This window comes from Pleurodeles waltl, chromosome 2_1 (genome assembly GCF_031143425.1).
Source record: "Pleurodeles waltl isolate 20211129_DDA chromosome 2_1, aPleWal1.hap1.20221129, whole genome shotgun sequence".
Taxonomy (NCBI): domain Eukaryota; kingdom Metazoa; phylum Chordata; class Amphibia; order Caudata; family Salamandridae; genus Pleurodeles; species Pleurodeles waltl.
In genome coordinates this window covers 824841996-824863983 of record NC_090438.1, presented here as the reverse complement: position 1 = coordinate 824863983, position 21988 = coordinate 824841996, and the positions used below count along the sequence as shown (strand labels likewise).

The 21988-nt window shown below is 43.2% G+C and overlaps 1 protein-coding gene across 1 annotated transcript in view; it reads right to left on the bottom strand.

Moving 5' to 3' along the window:
- CDKAL1 (CDK5 regulatory subunit associated protein 1 like 1) overlaps positions 1 to 21988 on the bottom strand; it is a 1931537-nt gene that overhangs the window by 1238770 nt on the left and 670779 nt on the right. Inside the window, exon 6 of the mRNA XM_069218767.1 lies at positions 4014 to 4062. Within this exon, the coding sequence (XP_069074868.1) occupies positions 4014 to 4062 (49 nt within the window). The remainder of the gene's footprint in view (positions 1 to 4013; positions 4063 to 21988) is intronic.

Here is a 21988-nt window from a genome sequence, read left to right as displayed (position 1 = left end):
TAAGGAGCGGTTTGAATAACCCCTAGATGTGGCCATGCTGGATTAGATCCGACACCCAACTGTCTGAAGATATAGAATTTCATTTGTTCTAAAAGCTGTAAAGACTTTCACTCCCAAAGGAATGTGGGGTGTGGGTGGTGACCGATGCAGGGGAGTTGTCATTTACACCTTGATGAATTTTGTGCTCAGCCAGAAGCTGTACGCATTTTCTGGGTAGCTTGTCTTGAATAAGTAGCTGCTGGTGGAGGTCTGCATTGAAGTTTCAAGTACTGCTGGCGGTAATTATGGTGGGACAGAGGATATTGTTTATATCTGCTTGCAAATGCCCCAGTACGATTAGGTCCGTCTTCCTCTAGCACTACTTAATGGCTGAAAATGATGTTATTGTGCTATCCCCAAAAAACTTGCAGTTTCAGATATTAGTAATTAGAAAGCGTCAACATGCTTTCCCAACAAAGCCTCCCGATTGTATGCCATATCTAAAATTTTAACCTGAACCTCCGGCCTAAATGAAGATGCTATAGTCATCCATGACATTTTAAAACAGCTGCATTATCTGTAATTTCTGCCTACATGATCATCCCATTCTCCTCCCATGCCGGTCGCGTGATCATGAATAATTTAATTTCTCCTCCTTCTGGTACATCATAATCGTCATCCTGTTGCACACAGCCATCATGAATTGTCATAGGAACCAACATCTAGGGGTGATGCAGATTGTTTCTGCTGCGTGACGGGGCTTCCCACCTAATGTAATAAACGAGGTGTGTGCTGTGATGTAATACCTTGAGGAGCAGGAGTTGTGGTGGCTTACTTGAATCAGGAAATCTCTTGTAAAAATTAGAAAGCATTTGGCGCACCAATTCTAGTGGCACCTGCATCATAGGTTCTTGTTAGCTATGTTTAACATTTGCATACTGTTCTTGAAAGGCTTCACAAAATTTAGATTTTGCCTCTTGCTATTTTTTAAAGAAAAATCCCGTTCCACAAACACTTTCATCACCATCATCAAAATCCTGGCATGTCACATGAAGTGGAGGTGGGCTGTACGAAGGGCTAAAGGAGCCGCTGTGGTCATCAGTCTCCTCTGTTATGAAGCAACGTGCAGGTGGGTAAGGGTAAGAACTTTCTCGGTGAAGTTTGGTCAGGCCTGATGAGATTTATTTCAGTTGGCTTGAAGCATAGGTAAGTTGTTGGCGCGGTGATCGGTGATGCACTTTTATGATTAAATTAAGCAGCATGCTCAGTGATTACTGTTGTCCGCATTAATGTATATGTCAATGTAAAAAGAGTGGGAGCACACTGCTTCACATCTCAACACTCAGTTCGCCCTAAGGCATCATGGTAAATGCAGTGCATGATAAAACTTACGTCAGTGATAGTCTTTCACCCCTGTTGGTGCAGCCAGTGCTGTGTATCTCTAAAAACATGTTTTGGGATAGTTGTCCTTCTTTAGTAGAGAGCAACACATTGTTGATCTGTCTGCTGTCAATGCTGTTGTCATTCTTGATGCAGCCCTCTATGTCGCGTCTGTGGGCGTCACCGACAATGGCCTTGTTAATGTGTGCTTCGTCGATGGTCAGTCATTTAATGCTTCTTTAATTTCAGAGGAAGGAGGTTCTCTCACTGATGGAATTGCAGATTCCAGACTTATTTTCATTGGCTTTCTCTCAAAAGCAAGAGCTGCTGAAGGGTCCCTTTATTTGTGATTTTTCAGTCACGGAGGATCGACTCTATTCATGGTCTTTTTTGTTCCTGCTTTTTTTAACATGTTTGGAGGGTTCTATTGAAGAGTCTTTTTCCTCTTTTTGTTTTCTTTAGCAAGCTTCCTTATGAGGAGACGTTCCCTTTCCTTCATCTCTAAAAACTAAAGTTTACATTGCCTTCTTTTTCTGTACAAAAAAGAAGTTTGGCTTTTCTGCGTTTGAGTTTTTTGCCTGAAAATGTACAGCTATATTTACATTCCTTTTTTTATGTTGAGGATGTTAGCAATATAGGCATTCCTTTCGGGGACACCCAAAGAAAAGTCATCCACAGGATTTGCAAGATGTGAAGAGACCTTTTCAGAACCATCTGACATGATCTTTACTATCAGGATTCAACAGCCATGATGTTACCTTCAACTAGTTGTTTGTCAGTAGTTCCATCAGAGGTCAACAGATGCAGAATATCAACAGCTAGACTGAAGAAACGGAGCAGAACTCAGGGACACTCCATTCACACGACAAACAGTAAAAAAAAAATCTGCGATATGGTGGCCTTTGAGGGGGAAGAGTGATTCAGGAACTGCTAACTGGCTGGAGGTTGGTTCTAATTAAAACAAGGTTAACTGGCTGCCAATGTCACTTGATTAAGCTTTGTCGTCTAATGCTTAGTTTTGCATTACTTATATTAATTACCAGAAACTTCCACCTCGACAACTGGAAAGATTCAAGCATGTGAATCTATGAGCGATTCAATATTGGAAAAATATATTTTATTCCAGGTACACGTTATTAAGTATAGGTGCACTACTACAAGAGTATTTTGTTCAGAAGATATAACAACTTATCTTCTTTAAGAATGTACAAAAACAGATAGACAGTGTGCGTTAGCTGGATCTTGGAATCCTTGCAGATTCTGTGCTTGTTCTTGGAGGTGACCAGGACAATTTCCCCAGTGCCCTTTGGCATAATTCAATGTTATTTTAACCTGGTCCTAAATACAGTTGGGAGCCAATGGAGAGATTTCAGAGCTGACTTAATATGGTTGTATCTTAGTAAATGCAGCCGCATTGTGGCTGCCTCATTTTGAGAAATCTGCAACCTGGCAATGACTTTTTTGGGGTTCCCATTACATACTAAGTTACAGTAGTCTGTGACCAATTCATGACCAGTGTGTGCGTCGGCTGCAATATGGGTTGGAGTTACAAGAGCAGGAGGATTTGACAAAAGAGGGAGATTAGCAATTAGTTCCACTGAGCACGCTACTGAAATAAAGTTGATGTTGGAGACAAATCTCTTTTAGTACTTTATGAGTGAGTCAGGCACCAGTAAACTCTCTGGTTCTATGGTTCTCAGATAGAATGTTATTGAAGAATGAGAGGAGAAGACTTTAATGTTGGTAACTCTATACTAGACAATCTATAAATATGTTACTTTATGCAACTCGCAACACTATGTTGTAGAGTGGTCAAAATTCTATCTACGTGTTACATACTCTTTTGGTGATTATGTCAGAAGATTTACGGACAGGGCTTCCAAAAGACTGATGCATTTCACACAGCTAAGAGCAAAATGAGCAGCAATTGCCACTCTGCAGGTTGAAGTGTTTTCTCACACAGTTCTCTAATTTAGTAAATCATGCTATCTCCGGAGTAACCCACAAACCGAAACCCACACCAATGCCTTACAAGAGGTGCCAAGGTTAGACTTTCTGGTCAAAGCGATTTTCATTCTGGTCAAGAGCAACACCAGATTAAGACTGGTCAATAAGGTCATGATTTTCTTTATTTAAAATACCCTAAAAATAGAGAGACCAGTTCGGATAACAATGACTGTCACGCAGTTGAATAGCTTTCCACCTCAGAAATGTTGAATGATGCAGCACTGAAATACTGCATGAGAGCCGCTAGATCTTGGCCCTCTGTACTTTGCATGTAATCCATGACAGGGTCTGGTGCATTCTGTTTTTTCAAACCTGACGTGGCTGTGATGCATGCAGAGAGTAACAAAGAATTGAAATTTAGCCATTCTACTAAAGTCTTTGACTGGGCAAACTGCGCAGATTAGATGAGCATTGAATGAGACATCTACATTGTATGCACAAAATAAGAACAGTGTACACTAGTGAAACCAGGCATTTGTTTTCTCTACCTGTTGTTTTGTACAGCTAAAGTAATAAAACAATTATTTTCGATTGTGAGCATCAATAACAATTTGGGCGCTCTTAAGTATCAAAACGTCGTGGCACCGCACAGTTACATAGTGGCACAATTGTGAAAACTACTTTTGTACTTCTTGTGACATGCTTACCTTTAATAGTTTCCTCCACAACTTCAACTACGCGATCTATTTGTTGAACCTGAAAAGGAAAAAAATAATATTTTTTTTTCGTTTGTTTTTTAGTTTATTAGGCATATAGTTACATGATAATTTCTTGTAAAAAACGAAGCGAAAAACACAAACCACACGAAGTTTCCTTTGTTTTGTTAAAAAAAAAATTCACTGTCGTTAAGAATGGCATTTTTTATTAGCAATGACAAAGCAGGTTTAACTATATCAATTAAATGCAGTCTACAGAAGAACAAACAGTCTGGGAAAAGGGTAAGTAAAGAAATCATGTGGAATTCTTTCTGGAAGTCATATAAAGAGCAAAGCTCCCATGCTGATCAAAAGTATCAGTTTTAGTGAGGAAATCCCCTATAAAGTATTTTATGTCAAACACAGAACTTTAATTTCCGCAGGACGACTTTATGAAATGGGGTGCTCTGTGTAGGGCTCTCATTGTCTCAATTCAAGATTCTTGCTGAAGTGTTCAGCCTTCAATGTATCCGAGTTGCTTTTTAAGGAAGCCACTTATTTCTGCACCCACACTCATGGTACCTACAATCTCCAACTTACTAGCCATGGCGGTAAACGAGGACCCAATCGCGCTGGTCTGAAGGACCACAAGGGACATCACCACTCTGTGATTAGAATGCAAATTCTTGAGATTCCCAGTGTCAGTGTTTCCCCACCAACCACGCCCCACCTCCACGAGGTCATACAAAGCTATGGGTGGTATGGGGCTAAATTTCCATCTGTGATGTTGAGTGGTAAGGAAACGCTATGCAATATGTTTGTGTCAATCATAGCACAACTAGAACTCAAAAGTATACGTTTACCCACCTTTAGACAGTGTCAGCATCAATCAGCACACAGGCATTGAGACCAAATTGTCAAATCATCATGCTTAATGTTCGATCAAAAGCGCAAATAAGCTTCAAATCAATTCCATAACCAAATGAAGCACTGTTGTGCCAGTCCTACTGAGAAGGAGCCAACATTCTGTAGACTGATCTCCCACCTCTACTCAAAGGGATATGATTCCATCAACCACTTCCATGTAGAGGCAACAGATTCCACAAAGGTGCCCAATTCTTTTTCAAGAGACAGTGCACTGATTCAGCCCCAATTCTTTAAACTTCCCAAATCCAAAAGCATTTTAAGCCCAGCCTTTCAAGATACTCAATCAGCTTCACAAAGGCTATTGCAAGCAACTCTGTAGAAGTGACTATTTAGCATCAGAAGCTGCCTGGAGATTTTGGTCTACATTAACCTCTTACCTGCTGGGCCTCCCCCTCCCACCCCTGTGGCTGAGCCCTTTTTGGCTATTTGGGATAGTTCGAGGTTAGGCCTTCATAACTTTTTTGTCCACATAAGCTATCCATGCCAAATTTGCGTCCTTTTTTCCAACATCCTAGGGATTCTAAAGGTACCCAGAGTTTGAGGGTTCCCCTGGAGAAGACCAAGAAATGAGGCAAAATACAGTGAATCTTTTTTTTTTTTTTTTTTTGTAAATGGGAAAAATGGGCTGCCAAAGAAGGATTGTGTGTTTCTCCCTGAAAATTGCATCAACTAAGAGTTTGCGGTGCTAAAATCACCATCTTCCCAGCTTTTAGGAACAGGCAGACTTCAATAAAAAAAAACAAATTTTTCAAATAATTTTGGCATTTTACTGTTACATACCCTATTTTTACAATTTTTTGTGCTTTCAGCCTCCTTCCAGTTAGTGACAGGGATGGGTGTGAAACCAATGTTGGATCCCAGAAAGCTAAACATTTCTGAACAGTAGACAAAATTCTGAATTCAACAAGGGGTCATTTGTGTAGATCCTACAAGGTTTTCCTACAGAAAATAACTGAAATAAAATAATATTGAAATTAAGCTAAATAAAAACAGCCATTTTTCTCCGCGTTTTACTCTAACTTTTTCCTGCGATGTCAGATTTTTGAAAGCAATACACCGTTACGTCTGCTGGACTCTTCTGGTTGCGAGGATATATGGGCTTGTAGGTTCATCAAGATCCCTAGGTACCCAGAGCCAATATATTAACTGGTTTTACCGGGCATACAGCCGTTCTCCTACTGAAATATAAAGAGTGAAAAATAGGCATCAAGAAAACCTTTGCATTTCCAAAATGGGCATAAGATAATGTGTTGAGAAGCAGTGGTTATTTGCACATCTCTGAATTCCGGGGTGCCCATACTAGCATGTGAATTACAGGCCAGTTCTCAAATAGACGTCTTTTTTTACACACTGCCTTACATTTGGAAGGAAAAAATGTAGAGAATGACAAAGGGCAATAACACTTGTTTTGCTATTCTGTGTCCCCCCAAGTTTCCCCGATAAAAATGGTACCTCACTTGTGTAGGTAGGCCTAATGCTCGCAACAGGAAACGCAACATGGACACATCACATTTTAAAATTGAAATCTGACGTGATTTTTGCAAAGTGCCTAGCTGTAGATTTTGGCCTCTAGCTCAGCCGGCACCTAGAGATCTTGCTGGATGACTGCTGCATAAGCCCTCACTCGGGTTATAGAGGACAGCTCTGATGTAGGATCAGAGACTAAGACAGCAGATATTGAGACAGCATCCGAGGGATGGGACAATGGTGCAGACTCCGGGAGTGATTGTTCAGTCGCCGGAGTCCCATTCGATAACTCCTCTTCCAGTAATTATGAGGGAGGTGATGAGGACAGTCCTGCTGTCCCTTCGCAAGCACAGTCTGTGCAACGGGACAATAGCGGATTAGGCCAACCCAGAGAGCAGGTGCATGCGGCGGCAAGCACATAATGCTCTCTTGGGAGCTCCTCAATTTAGTTCAGCCCCAAATTCCACCGCCCAAATCGTATTGTCGAGACATCAAAATTATCTATCACAAAACAAACTGGTTTTGTAAGGCAGGCACTTGTGTTTTTGGTCCTGGGCTCGGAGACCATATAGGGAAACATACTAAACCCAGACATTTCTGGAAACTAGACATCCAGGGGAGTCCACAGAGGTGTGACTTGTGTGGCTTCCCCAACATTTTCTTACCAGAATACCCTGCAAAGCTGAAATGTTGAATAAAAACTCTGTTTTTTCTTGCATTTCTGTCACACAAACTACAGGAATATGCTGGGATCCGCAACATTCCTAGCACCCAGTGTTTCCCCACCTGTCTTGATTAAAAACCCTACCCCACTTGAGTGCCTGTACCTAGTGCCTGCGTCAGGAATGGATCACCCCAGGGTCAACAGTTGCACTCATGTAAGGACCAACATTGACCGTTGTGTGATCTATTCCTGTCGCGGGCACTAGGCCTACCCACACAAGTGAGGTACCATTTTTATCGGGAGACTTGAGGGGAATGCTGGGTGGAAGGAAATTTGTGGCTCCTCTCAGATTCCAGAACTTTCTGTCACCGAAATGGGAGGAAAAAGTGTTTTTTTGGCCAAATTTTGAGGTTTGCAAAGGATTCTGAGTAACAGAACCTGGTGAGAGCTCCACAAGTCACCCCATCTTGGATTTCCATAGGTGTCTAGTTTTCAAAAATGCGCAGGTTTGGTAAGTTTCCCTGGCTTGTGTGGATTCCCTAAAGTTTTCTTACTCAGAATACCCTGCAGAGGTGAAACATTGAATAAAAACTCTATTTTGCCTCACATTTCTGTCTCACAAACTACGGGAATATGCAGGGATCCACAAAATTCCTACCAACTGGCGTTCCCCCACTTGTTCTGATAAAAATGCTACCGCACTTGGGTGCATGTGCCTAGTGCCTGCGTCAGGAGAGGAACACTCCAGAGTCAACAGTAGCCCTCATGAAGGGCTACGATTGACCATTGTGTGATCCATTCCTGTCACAGCAGTAAGCCCAGGCACACGAGTGGGGTAGCTTTTCTATCAGGACAAGTTGGGAAACGCTGGGTGGTAAGCAGTTTGTGGATTCCTGCATATTCCTGTAGTTTAGGTCACAGAAATACAGGGAGAAATAGGGTAAAATAGTGTTTTTATTCAATGGTTTAACTCTGCAGGGTATTCTGGGGAGAAAACAAACTTTAGGAAATCCTCACAAGCGATACCTCCCTGGATTCCCCATGATATCTACTTTTCAGAAATGTCTGCGTTTGATAGGTTTCCCTAAATGGTTCCCGATCCCTGGACTAATTAGTACACTCACTTTAGTTATCATCGTCACAATACATTTTGGGACCTTCCCTGTTGCGGGTACTTGGCCTACCCACACAAGTGATATAAAATTTTTATCGGGGGACCTGAGAGAACGCTGGGTGGAAGGAAGTTTGTGGCTCCCCTCAGATTCCAGAACTTTCCATCACCACAATATGAGGAAAAAGTGGGTTTTTTAGCCACATGTTGGCTGGTGAGAGCCCCACAAGTCACCCCATTTTGGATTCCCCTAAGTGTCTAGTTTTAAAACATATAGGTTTGCTAGGTTTCCCTACGTGCCAGCTAAGCTACAGCCCAAAATCCACAGCTAGGCCCTTTGAAAAAATCATATCCACTTTCATTGGAAAAATGTTTGTGTCCACGTAGTGTTTTGGGGCGTTTCCTGTCGCGGGCCTAACCACACAATTGAGGTACCATTTTTATCAGGACACCTGTGGGAAAGCTGGGTGGAAGGAAATTTGTGGCTTCCCTGCAATTCCAGAACTTTGCATAGTTGAAATGTGAGGAAGAAGTGTTTTTTTTTTTGGCTAAAGAACTTTATTAGTTTTGTTGCAAAACAAACACAAAGTAGGTCACAGTCCCGCCCCCTTCAAGCATGGCGCCATGCAATATCGTACAACTGACACAGATAACACTGACACACGCTGAATAGTAATCATTACTATCAGTGACCAAGAGCACCAAAGCGAGCCCCCTATGGCCCAACACCGGAATCCACCCCCAAGGCGGCCTCCCACCTCCCCCACACACACTCATATTTGGTTGGCCACCCTCTCGCTGTGTATATGAGTTTTTCCCGCTGGGCACACCAGTCTACTCCACAGCACCACTTGGCCAAAGTCTGTGCCGCTTCCGCTTTCCAGTCAGCCACAATATCTGTTTTGGCCACCCCGAGGAAAGTCCGATCAGCTCTGCTAGACCCCACTCCCTCCACACCCCCAGTAAAAGCGGCAATGGGGCCGTTGCCATCTCCACCTGCAAGACCCCTGGAATTTCAGTCACCACTGCCCGCCAGTAGGAGGCAATACTCGGGCAGGTCCATACCATGTGGTAAAGTCAGTGTCGGGGACGGCACAGCAGGGACAGTCTGTGTGAGACCGGCGCCCCGCCTTATATAGCCTGATGGACGTGAGGTATGCCGCGTGTAGGTAGTAGGTCGGCAACACGCGAAAATGGGCGGTCATGGTCAGGGTCCTAGGGACCATCAGCGCTTCCCTCCAGTCCTCCTTATCCATGGGGCCCAACCACTCCTCCCACCTCCGACGGAGCTTGTCCAGTGACTGAGGGAAGAAGTGTTTTTTAAATAAATGTTGGTTTTTAAAGGATTCTGGGTGACAGAACCTGATGAGAGCCCCACAAGCCACCCCAGTCTGGATTCCCCTAGGTGTCCAGATTTGAAAAATGTGTGGGTTTGGTAGATTTTCCTAAGTGTAGGCTGAGCCAGACGCCAAAATCTACAGCTCGCAAAATACACGTCCATTTTCATTAGAAAAATGTGATCTGTCCACGTTGTGTTTTGGAGCATTTCCTGTTGTGGGCACTAGGCCTACCTTCACAAGTGAGGTACCTTTTTTATTGGGAGACCTGGGGGAATGCTGAGTGTAAAAGTGTTTTTTAGCCCAATTTTATGGTTTGCAAAGGATTCTGGGTGACAGGGCCCAGTGAGAGCCCCACAAGTCACCCCATCCTGGATTCCCTCAGTGCCTTCTTCCAAAAAATGTACAGGTTTGGCAGGTTTTCCTAGGTGCCCGCTGAACTAGAGACCAAATTCCATAGCTAGGCACTTTACAAAAAAACACGTCCATTTTCTTTGGGAAAATGTGATGTGAACATTGTATTTTGGGGCATTTCCTGTTGCAGCACTAGGCCTACCCTCACAAGTGAGGCACCATTTTTATCAGGGGGCTTGTGGGGAACACAGAATAGAAGAACAAGTATTGTTGCCAACGGTCTTTCTCTACATTATTGCCTTCCAAATGTAAGACAGTGTGTAAGAAAAGCCATTTTGCGAAATGCCCTGTAATTCACATGCTAGAATGGGGACCCCGTATTCAGAGATGTGCAAATAACTACTGCTTCTAAACTCCTTATCTTGTGCTCATTTTGGTAATAGGTTTCCTTTATACCTATTTTTCACTCTTTATATATTTTACCAAATGAATTGCTGTATACCCAGTATAGAATGAAAACCCATTGCAAGGTGCAGTTCATTTATTGGCTCTGGATACCTTGGGTTCTTGATAAACCGACAAGCCCTACACACACGTATCCAAAAGAGTCCAGCAGACGTAACAGAATATTGCTTTCAAAAATCTGCCACAGTTGGAAAACGTTACAGAAGAAAGCAAAGACAAAAAATGCATTTTTTTTGGTCTCAATTTTAATATTTTTTATTTCAACTGTTACTTTCAACAGGACAACCTTGAAGGATCTACACAAATGACCCCTTGCTGATTTCAGTATTGTGTCTACTTTTCAGAAATGTTTAGCTGTCCGGGATCAACCATTGGTTTCACACCCATTTCTGTCACTTACTGGAAAGAGGCTGAAAGCATAAAAAATAGTAAAAATGGCGTATGTCCCAGTAAAATGCCAAAACTGTTTTGAAACAATTGGTTTTCTGATTTAGGAAAATACCTCTCTGGTGCCCACACTAGAGGGATTTCAAGTGCCATGTGCACGGATGGCCGGGAGCCGTCCGATGCACATGAGCACTGTAATCCGGGAGCCGTCTGAAACACAGAACTGTGCAAAAAAAACCTCCTCTCTTGCTGCAACCCACCTCCTGAATCACTTTGAGGAGGCTGGGAGCTTGGCTCCCTGCATGATTAACTCCATTGTGCCACAATCATGACTATTCATAATCACAGCAAACCACTGGGATGTTGCACCTCTTACAGGCTCATTTCCCACTTGAGCATGGAGAGTAAACTCCTGGTCAAAATTATGGCTACTACACTAGCCAAGGTTATCAAAACGCTGATTCGTGAGAATCAAAGAGGCTTTATGCCTGGCAAAGGGACAAGACATTGGTTGAGCAGATTACAGGTCTATCTCTCCGTGCCTGACTACCTACAGGGCTTAGCAGGCTTGCTTTTCATTGATTATAAAAAGGCTTTCAACACTATCCACTGGCCCTTCCTGTTCAGACACTGCAGAAAAATAATTTCGGCTCAAGATTCTGAAAACTTGGGAAGGCCCTGTAGAATTCCCAAAGTGCAGGAGTACGGATTATCGGGTTTTTCACTCTTTTCCTGATTAAACAAGGTACAAGATATGACTGCCCCACCCTCTCATCTAGTTTTCACTTTAGTAATAGAACCACTGGCTGAGTGGACCAGAAGAGATGTGCAATTATATTGGTTCATGTGGGCAAATGGCCAGGAAGATAGAGTGCAGTGTACGGCGATGATATGCTTCTGTACCTCCAATCCCCCCCAGACATCCCGATCTGATGCAAATGCTAGAGATATACACTAAGGCTTTGGGGTTGATAGCCAATTGGAGTGTAAGCTACTCACATTAACTTGGCTGGTCCACCCCCTTGCTCCCCCCTTTGTCAACGGGGACTCTATCGGATCACATAAGGTTCTTTCTTATACTTGGGCTTCCACGTCGCCTGTGACTGGCAAACCACAAACATTGTACTTCTATTGAGACACACATGCAATGGTCTAGGCTCTGGGGCCTAGCTCCAGCTTAACCTCAATTTTGCTCTGCAAAATGCTGGTTCTCCTCCACTTTCTATACATGTTACAAAACTATCCCTATGTACTCCCCCTCCACCACCTTTTTTCCAGGACCTACAGTTGACAATACTGAGGTTCATGTGGGTGGGTAAGATACCTAGAGTCTTGTATACTAAAATCACCACCCCAGTATACGAGGGTGGAATGGGAGCCACAGACCTCTGGCTTTACTAATAGGTGAATCTTACATGGGCACACACTTTTTACCACACATCAAGAGTTCCCTTCCTGTGCTTGTGTACAGCCCTGTCCCATAGCGAATGGCATGGTAAACCTACATCACATTAGCCCTTGTGGGCTGAAATGTGGTTGAAGCATCTAGCGCCCCCTTTCGGGATTCTATGGGTGGACCTGACTGGAAGGGGTCATAATAATATTGTGGCATCTGGACATTTGGTGATGCAATTTGACCTACATGAATCCCAGTTCTTCAAATATCTTCAGGCCCGCCATGCTCTAGATACTTATAAGAAAGTGTTAGAGGTAGTGCTGGAGTTTAACCCCTTTAAGCTCAAGCTACTGCTGGGTCCAATGGGTCATTTGAGCACATCTGGGCTTTACAAGTTCCTCCTCCTTAATACTTTCGACCTACTCCAGAAGCTGCATTCCGAGTGGCAAAGGGATGTGAGATAGACTGACGATGATGGGTGCATGGAGGCCAGGATGGCCTCGTCCGTGCATGCCATTCCGTCGAACCTTAGAGTACAATTAATCTACTTCCACCAAATCTACTACATCTTGACAGGCTGTGTAAAATGGAGAGAGCCCCCAGTGCCGAATCTATGGGCTGTTCTGACCGCAGGGTGACCTTATATCACACTACTCTGTCATACCCAGTGATTTCTTCCAACTGGGAGCAGGTTCAAGACAGCATGACACACCCACTACGTGTACCCACCGCCTTAATCCCGAAGATGATGCTTTTAGGTGTCATAGAGCAGTGGTTCCCAACCTGTGACCCGCGGACCTCCAGGGGTCCGTGACACATTCCCAGGGGGTCCGCAGGCCTGGGCTGGGAGGAAGGCACTTCTCAAGCTGGAGCCTCTGTGTGTTTTCATATTTATTACTTCCGTCGTTGAGCAGTTTTAAACGCACTGCAAAGCTCCTTGTACTGCCAAAATAAAAGCGTCAAGCTAACTCAAGTGATTAATGTATTTGCTGGCGAGAGATGGGAGTTTTGTGCAGTGGCAGTTTTGATTCAAAGGTAGCGCAGATGGTTAATATGCCTGCTGCAAAGAATGTGTATTTTATGTGCATGGCACAATGGGTTACTGCTTTTGTCACAGAGATTCTTTTGTTACTATGCAGTTCATAATCGTAATCTAGCACAGTGAGCTGTGAACTGCCATTACAGAGCTGCAAGCAAACCGCATGGCACAAATTAGAAAGTTGTTTTTCCCTAGTCTTTCATTTTCCTTATGCTGCTAAAAAAGGTTTGCTTGTGTAGAAATACATTCTTATTGCTAACGCAGTGCTTAATTTGTGCTTGTTGTTTCCAGTGCTGAGCACCGGCACTTATTTTTGAGGGCCGGGGCTTATTCTTCTGCCTCACGCATTTGCTGCGAGCAAAAGACACATATGGGAAAGACGGAGGAAGGAAAAACAAAAAAGCGTCACAAAGTGAGAAAGTAGAAAGCTGCTAGAGTGAGCTGAAGTGGCAGGGAGTGGCTTGATATGGATTGAAGAGTCCCAAGATGGCTTCAGGATTATGCTGCCTCAGTATTCCGTGTACCCACATTTAATTGCAGCAGCCGCGTCTTTAAGAGAAGGGATTTGGGCACCGGCACGTTTTTATTTACAAATTAAGCACTGCGCTAACGTCAAAGCTAATCACTGTGCTGTGTTCTGAATCCTAAGGCCCATATTTATACATTTTTAGCGCCACATTTGCACCGCTTTTTGACAGAAAATCAGCGCAAACTGCGCCGCTTTTGTGTCAAAGAATGACGCAAATATGGCGCTAAAAAAGTATAAGTATGGGCCGAAGTTTGTGCTTCTCCGGACCAAGCATTCTTAGAAAATGCCTACCAGTGTGGATGACATGTGAATCCTACACCTTGCAGTCCCCTGTAAAATGCCCTGACACCCTACAGTGGTATGAGAGGTGCTATAAAACAAATGAAGTACATGTGACAGAGAGGCTAGGGAGAGATGAGGCCCTTATGGTTTACTTCCTTTCCCCTTCACTTTTTTATGTGGAAAAGCTTTCTCAGATCTTGCATATCTAAAAAATAAAAACAGAAATCACTCCAGAAATGTGAACTCTGACCTGAGGATTCACCTTTCCTAAATAAAACCATACATTGAAAAGGTAGTTGCGAGATGCAGCGCCAACCTTCCCAATAAAATGTTTCGATTTTTGCATATTTTTTCTAAATAAAAGAATTTTATCTTTAGTAATTTGAGTATTTGTTTTGGTGTGTACTTGTTATATTTTTTGCGAATTACTGTTTTAATGTTTGAAAATTAAATCGTACAAATTGCTGGGGGTCCCCGGCTTCCAGTAATGATTCATTGGGGGTCCTCAGGAGTCAAAAGGTTGGGAACTACTGTCATAGAGGGTTTAGAGACCTTACAACAATAACACATTATTTGCTGGCTTTGGTTACCCTGTGGCCAAGAGAGGCATTACATTGCCAAATACTTGAGATCGCCTGTATCCCCCCCACCAACCCCAACCACTGTTAGTGTGGACTCGAGGAAGGGATTACTGCTGCAATGTGGAGAAAGAAATCAGTGCATATGGAGGCTGCCCTGGAAAATATCAGAAAATGTGGGTACATGGCTTTCCAGCTCTTTAAGGTCCAACACCGGAAATATCTAGATGTACTCTAGTAAACCTGCTGAATTTATGATGTCCGAAACAAGCTGTGCATGTGCAATTCCGCTTGTGTTGTACTCAAAGCCCTCTGAGATATGTTCTACCCATTTTCTGCTTTGTAAAACACAATAAAAAGATATGTCAAAAATGTCCTTTCTTATGGTCTCTTTCTTCCACTGCTTCAATCACTCTCAGAACACAAACAAAACCCAAAAGTATGTATAATACACGGGAAGGAGGAAAAGAAAATAACACCTCTCCTAATTATCAAGTCTGTTAGTGCTTTTCTTTTGCTTTCACAAGCTCTGACAAAGCGTATCATGAGCATCACCTCTAATAACATGAGAAAACTGCTCTGCTTACGAAAATCCTATGTATTTTTCTAATTCTCTACATGGTTAGTGCCAGTATTTCAGCTCCTATTAGGGAGTAGCGTCTACCCTTCCTAGAACCTCCTCAACATAAAATAAAAAAGAAAGAAAGAGCCACCTACAGCAACTTATAGCAAACCCACCTCCTCAGGAAGGAAAGATATTGTGAGCCAGCCAGTCAAACCAAGCCTTCCATGGTCTTGCCTCTAGGTAAAGCCACAGAAAAAATGGGGGCACACCTGGCTGCATCTCCCACCCCATTGCCCAAATATACTTTGTGTCCTACTAAGCCTGCCTGGGGACATTATCACTGCCCTCCAAGAGGGGATGGGGGTGTGAGGTGGACCAGAAACCCCACTACACACAGTTACAGATTTATCTTTTAAGAAAAAATAATAGGGTGGGTGGCCAGCCTGACCTAGCACAGGCCTACCCCTCAACCCCTAAACACCAATCTGCTTTCCCCAGGCGGTAGGAGCTCACTAGACACCAGGGAGTTTGAGGTCTAAAAAAACAGGAGGTGGGATCCTACCCATTCCATCTTTGGGCTGCATGCCCATTTCTAATCTGCCCTGCCCAAGTGAGTCAGAAAGGACACTAGACACTAAAGACCATATTATAGAACTGCCCTCAAGCGCAATTGGTGTTTGTGCCCGCTTGTGCCTCTGGGGCACTTTTCTATTAGAGAAGACACTGCAGATGCTTGTGTGGGCCCCATCTATAATAGGGAACTGCGCATGCGCAATCACCAGGGGGCGATGGCATTGCGCTCGCCTCAAATTGAAGATGCAGAGGCTATAGACCTGTTAGGACCCTCACTGACTGTACATCAGAGGTGCACTCCCCGCGAGTATGCCATAGACTGTGGTCACATAGGCCTCAAGACATCCTGATGCATCTCCAAGTCTGCAAAGGGGTGCCTCTTCTGTCTTCAAAGAGGGGCCTGTCTGCTTCCAAGAAAAAGTGGTGGGATGCAGGTAAGCTATACCACTCTAGACTCATCCTTTGTCAAGTTACACGAAATGTCTGGATTGCCAGGGTTTCCTCAGTGGTGACCGAACCTGGGCACATACATCACAGGTACCCACAGTCCTGGAACAACTGCAATTCCATGGAAAAATACTGATGTGAAGATGCATTTTTGTGGCCTTTCTTTCACAAGAGAGGTACCCTTTTTATTGAGAGAAGTGGGGCAATGCACAGTAGTAGGGCATTTGTTATTATCAACTGAATTTCTTTTCGTTTTAGCTTTCAAATGTAAGTCATTTAGAAAGAAAAAAACACAGTAAACTGCCTTCTTAATGACTTGATATTATGGGCAGCTCCAAATTCAGAATGGTATGAATAACCACTATTTCTAAACTCAGATCCCTGGGCACACTTCAAATGTACATTGCTTTCCTTGATACTGATTTTTTATTCATTAGATTTTAGCTTATGAATTGTAGCACAGTTGTTACAAAATGAAAAATCATTATAATCTGCAGCTCCGCATATCTCTAGAACGGTCTGAAAGAGAACAATAAAATACTTTAGCAGATAGGCTACAGAGGCAAACATTTACAGATGGAACCACTGCCACCTGTTTCTCCTACTTACTTTAATTAGTTTTTGATTTCGATTTTTAGATTCTTCAGGAAATGCTGGAATGATTTACAGAGATGAGCCATTGATGAATTCACAAATCGCCTACTTTTCATAAATGTATATCTTTCTGGGTTCAAGCACAAAATTGCAAACCTCCCCCCCCTTTTTCATCCTCCCCACATCCACAAATCAAGTAGGTAGACACCTCACAAATAGGAAATATTTGCTACCTATTAGAAATTTACAAAAAAAAAAAAAACATTTTTTTAAACAACTTAGCCTGATTCTGAAGCTGGGAAGAGAGCAATCTTAGAACAGAAAATCTTTCGTAGATGCCATTTTTTAGGGGGAAAAAGACATACTTTTTTTTTTTTTTTTTACACAACACCTTTTCCCCACTAAAAAAATAACTACATTTTGCTATAATTAATATTTTCTGGGTTCCATCCGAAGGGATTTGCAAAACCTGGGTACGTTTAGAATGTCCAACATGTGAGGAAAAAAGGACACACATTTGGTTTGAATATGTTTTGTGAAAAAGTTCTGAAGATTTATAAGCAAACTACACCACATACCAAAAAAGGGCTGAGCACTCTGGACTAAAGCCTCGGCACTTTGAATTTCATGCATATGGTGAGAACAAGCTTCCTACACCATACACATTATTGAAGACTCACCTAGGGCCAGCCTTCAAACATATTAGAAGAGGCACAAGAACATTTGCTACTGGTCTCTCAAGCTTAAGAGCATGCTTCACCTAGACTAGGAGTTCAACAAAGTGAGTATTTATTATTTTCTGGGCATACAGGAGGCCTAATATCATAGGCAGAGGCCCGCTCCAGATAAACACACTACCATTCTAGTTGGAGGGCTCACTCCAGGACAAGGGATGGATCACCCAGGAGAGATCAAAGGTGCTCTACTCTGACTAGTTAGAACATCCACCTACAGATACTGCCAATTTCAGACAGGCAGAAGTCTTCCTGTACTTCTCCAGAATCTCCTCCAATGATCCAGCCAATGGATGATGCCTCTTTTTCAAAGTCGTAGTAAACAGAGTCTCAACCTTGAAGGACATCGCTGTCATTGCAAGTACCTTATTATAGTGCGTGGCAGCAGTTGGGGTCAGTCTGGTGTTTTGTTTATACTGGGACAACGGTATTCTGAAAACATGTTTAGGGCAGAACGTCATGTAACATTTTTAAACCACCTCGGAGACCTGGTTGACTCGTACCAAGTCTACTTACACCCTGGTTCAGTGTATGGCGTGTCTTGGAGTTGTTTGGGGATGTATATGGCACACATGTACCCTTCAGAGGACCAATACGTATCTGTAAGTTTCTATGTTTGCCGCTGGGTAATCAAACGACAGACCGAGGTTTCTTTTCTGGAATCAATCGTCTTGTGCATTTTATTGCAACTCAATAACACTTCCAGTGGTGTCAGGTGAGGGGGGCTACAAGATAGGATGGCCTTAAAGCTCTATAATTCAGGTGATCATGTGGACACATTTCACAAGAAGCAAGTCATACACTGGTGCTCACAGAAAATCGGTCTTTGAAGCTGCCATATTGACTACTTGATGATCAATACAAACACTTTTCCAAAGACTACTGTTTGTAATCAGACTGCGGAATCTCACAAAAGGGAGTCGGTCACCTACAAATAACAATCATTTTTCTTCACTTGTTTTTTTCCCCACTCTACAGCATTGCTATTACCTTGCTTTAGAGATGAGCTTACCATTCTCTTCAATGTAAACTAATTTAATGCAGACCCCATGATGAAGAATGTGCACATTTTTCCCAATTCAGCCTCTACTGTACCGCAGTTACAAAACTGTAGGAAGTGCGTATTGGTAAAAGTACTACAATTTTATACCCATGTAGGTGAAGTGAGATCACACCATCCTCGTTTTTTTAGGGATATCAATCGGGGTCCAGGGTACCATGCCTGCACTACTAACATTCACTGCAATAATGTAGACTTACTTAAAGCCAACAATCTGAGCAACCACCCCCTCCAAAAAAACCTTGGCAGATTTTCAGATCCATATGTTACTTCGACCTAAGTTAATAAATTAAAATGAATTATCACCAAAATAAACGTACAAAGGAGATAACATTTTAGACATTTTTTTACCCTCGAGATATTTGCATGGGGTTGTAGCAGGGTGAAATTCAAACAGAGAACCTACATTTGTATATTCTTTTTAAATGGGGAAAAACCTAACACCTGGTCCATGAAGTGGATCTTTTTGCCTCAGTCAATCAGTGGTATATCAAAAGCGGTCTGAAGACGAGTCCCTGAACCCCCAATGACATAGTTATACACGCAATTTCAATGCAAACAAAGGTGTTGAATGCCAGTGATGACTTATCAAAGGTTCTAGCTGGAGGGAAGATTAGTGACTTTTTAAAGAGATCTGCTGAAATGTCTTAAGAGCACAGAGAGCTGTCTGTAAATCAGATGGCTAGGGTTACATACAAGTGGAGTGCAACATCACTGGGGACAGCTTGAAACATTAGCATTTTGTGCGTGTGATGCAAATGATCAATGAGCTTTAAGGTTACATATATTCAATTGTTTTCAGTATTCCCTGGTTTAGGTTGATATAGTCATTTTAAAAGTATGCTTTTTCTGAAGAAAATCGATAAATAACTTTTAAAAAGGCAGCAGGGTAAACCTACTGTGCGCACTGCTCACACTGTATTGCACCCTCATGTCTTCTGAACAGCTTCCATTAAATTCTCAAGGGGTCGGGGCAAAAGGTGCACTTTCAAAGGCAGAGGTCTTATGCTTAAATGGGCTGAAGATGCACACTGCAGGAAATGGGCCGAGTTTGTCCAGAGAGGCTTTTAGATGAGATGGTAGTAGGAGATTGCCTGTTCAAGTAAAACCCTGCAGTGAACCTTCGGGCCGACCTGAAGGATAATACTGTCAAGTGCAGAGAATGAATGGCAGTCTTTGCTGAAAGAGGGTTCGTCTGTACCGTATTCGTGCAAAGATCAAAGTCGCGCAGAGCAAAAAAGAATAACCTATAGATTCAATCAGCGCTGAGACACACGGCAGTCTTGACAAAGACGTATATGTTGTACGTGGGGGTGGAAGGCTTCCCAAGGTCTACCTTTCGTTAACGAATCTTGATTGCGGAGAATGGCACAGGCTACCTTTGTGCCTTGCAAAAACTGCCAGGGTTGCCCCTTAAGCTGATAAATGTGTGTTCCAAGGAGAGGCAGCGTCTCTCAGCACTCTCGGATGCTGGAGGCTTAAAATATCAGCAAGTCAGGCTGACCCTCGGTGCATCGTTCCCACAGGAAAGGAAAGGCTTCTTTAGTTCGTGTGGACCTGACAAAGAGATGGGCGACTCGAATAAAGGCAAAGTATGAAACAGACCATTAGTCAGTCAAGTCAATCCGTCGCCCAGGGATAGCTCGGTACCCCCCGTGGAGAAGTCTCTAGATTCCCGTCACCTCTGACTGCCGACTTCAAATCTCCACAGGCCGCTTGTGTGGTGCGATTAGCCATAGAAGACGGGGAGGAAGGGAGGAAGAGAGGGTTACGTGCTTTCCTTTCTGACTACCTGGACTAACTACAGTTAGGTAGGAATTTTTATAACAGTTGCTTCTGATATTTCGAAATGCCACAGGGGACAATTTTGTGTGCTTTAGCGTCTTACCATCGCAGCTTTTGTTGGCAGCAATACACTCAGGATCAAACTGAACAGGAGTGGTTCACTTCTCAGGTACTGTAGAACATTTACAAAACCAGCGTCTCTGCAAGCCTTGACGCATGCATGGCCTCCGTGATGAGCTCGCCGATAGGGCAACCTGGGAGTGGCAGGTGGGACAGTCCGATAGGTTAGTGTGTGGGCAGGTTTTGTGGCTGCGTGTCAGCAGGTGTTGTAAGCATCTTTTTATGAGGACAGCAGGCAGCACGGAGCAGGCAATAACTGTCTGCACCGAGGACACACTGCAGGTTGCTCTGCGCTGAATCTCTTTGGGTGTACTACAGCAAGCAGTGAAGCTTTAATGTGAAAATAAATCGAATTCCAGTCAGCTCACCACAACAGCTGCCACATATTACACACGTACTTTATCAAAGTTCCTCACTCTTCAACTTTATGCTGCCGCTCGTTGCTTGGGCACTGAATATACCAATGAATGCCCATTGCACCTCAAGCGCTAGCAGCTGATAATTGGCTACATGTGGTAGGGTGAGAGCAGAGGGCAAAGGCCTATGAGTGCTTGCCAGTGCAATGTGAACTTTGTAGCGCTATGAGGGCAGAGGTACTGACAGCTTTACAGGTACACCTAAAGGAGCAGCGAGTCAGTCACACTAACAAGAAGATCTTAGGCATGTGGCTCCTTTCATAACCGATGTGTGTAAATGTTCTCAAAAATACTTCTTTGTTCAGTGGAACATTTCCAAGCTCCTTATCAATCGTTTTCTCACCTTCCCTATTACAATCGTCTCTCCACTGGATTCCAACCACCTAAATCATCTGTTCAGCCTGAAACAATGCAACCATATGAGGCCTAAACTGAAGGCCCTCCACAGGCTCCATGTAAATGGAAGAGCAGATTTATAATTCGTATGCCTCATCTGCCATGTCTTATATGGCCGATCTTCAAACTCCTGGATGAAGCTTTTCCCAACTTAACGTCCATACCTCTGACATGTTTCATGTGCAAGGCTCATTCCTATAGTGTTCTCCACCTCTGAATAAAACCGGACTTACTCAAATTCAGGAAGCTGCTAAAACCCATTACTTCAAGCAGCCTCCTGGCTAGCCCTCACCTTGTGTCTTCTAGCCTCTCGACCAAATCCCTAAAACAATTTCCCACTCCTTCAACATGCAGATTCTTCACCAGGACTTTGTTTCCTTTAGATCATCATACATGGTTTTTATAAGTTCCTTCAGCTAATACCATTTGAAGACACGTTCAGGCATTGTCGAGAATTTAATTCAGTTTCAGTCTTCTATGTGTGTGAACAAGACACTGTTAGACCACGCAGGATTTTGTGCAGTGCGCCCCAAGCAACAAAATAAACAAGGACGTACACTAAAGCAGAACTAAAACAGGCAATGGCAACCAATTGAGACAAGCTGTTGAGGAGCGCCTCTGATGAGATTGAAACGAAATTGAGAAGTCTCATAAAATCAAGGCACAAAAGTATGCCTTGATCTCAGGAAATGAGAAATTCTTCATTTCTTTCCAGATATTTAGCAGACGATTCTGTGCCCCTGAGGGTTTTAAATTTAACT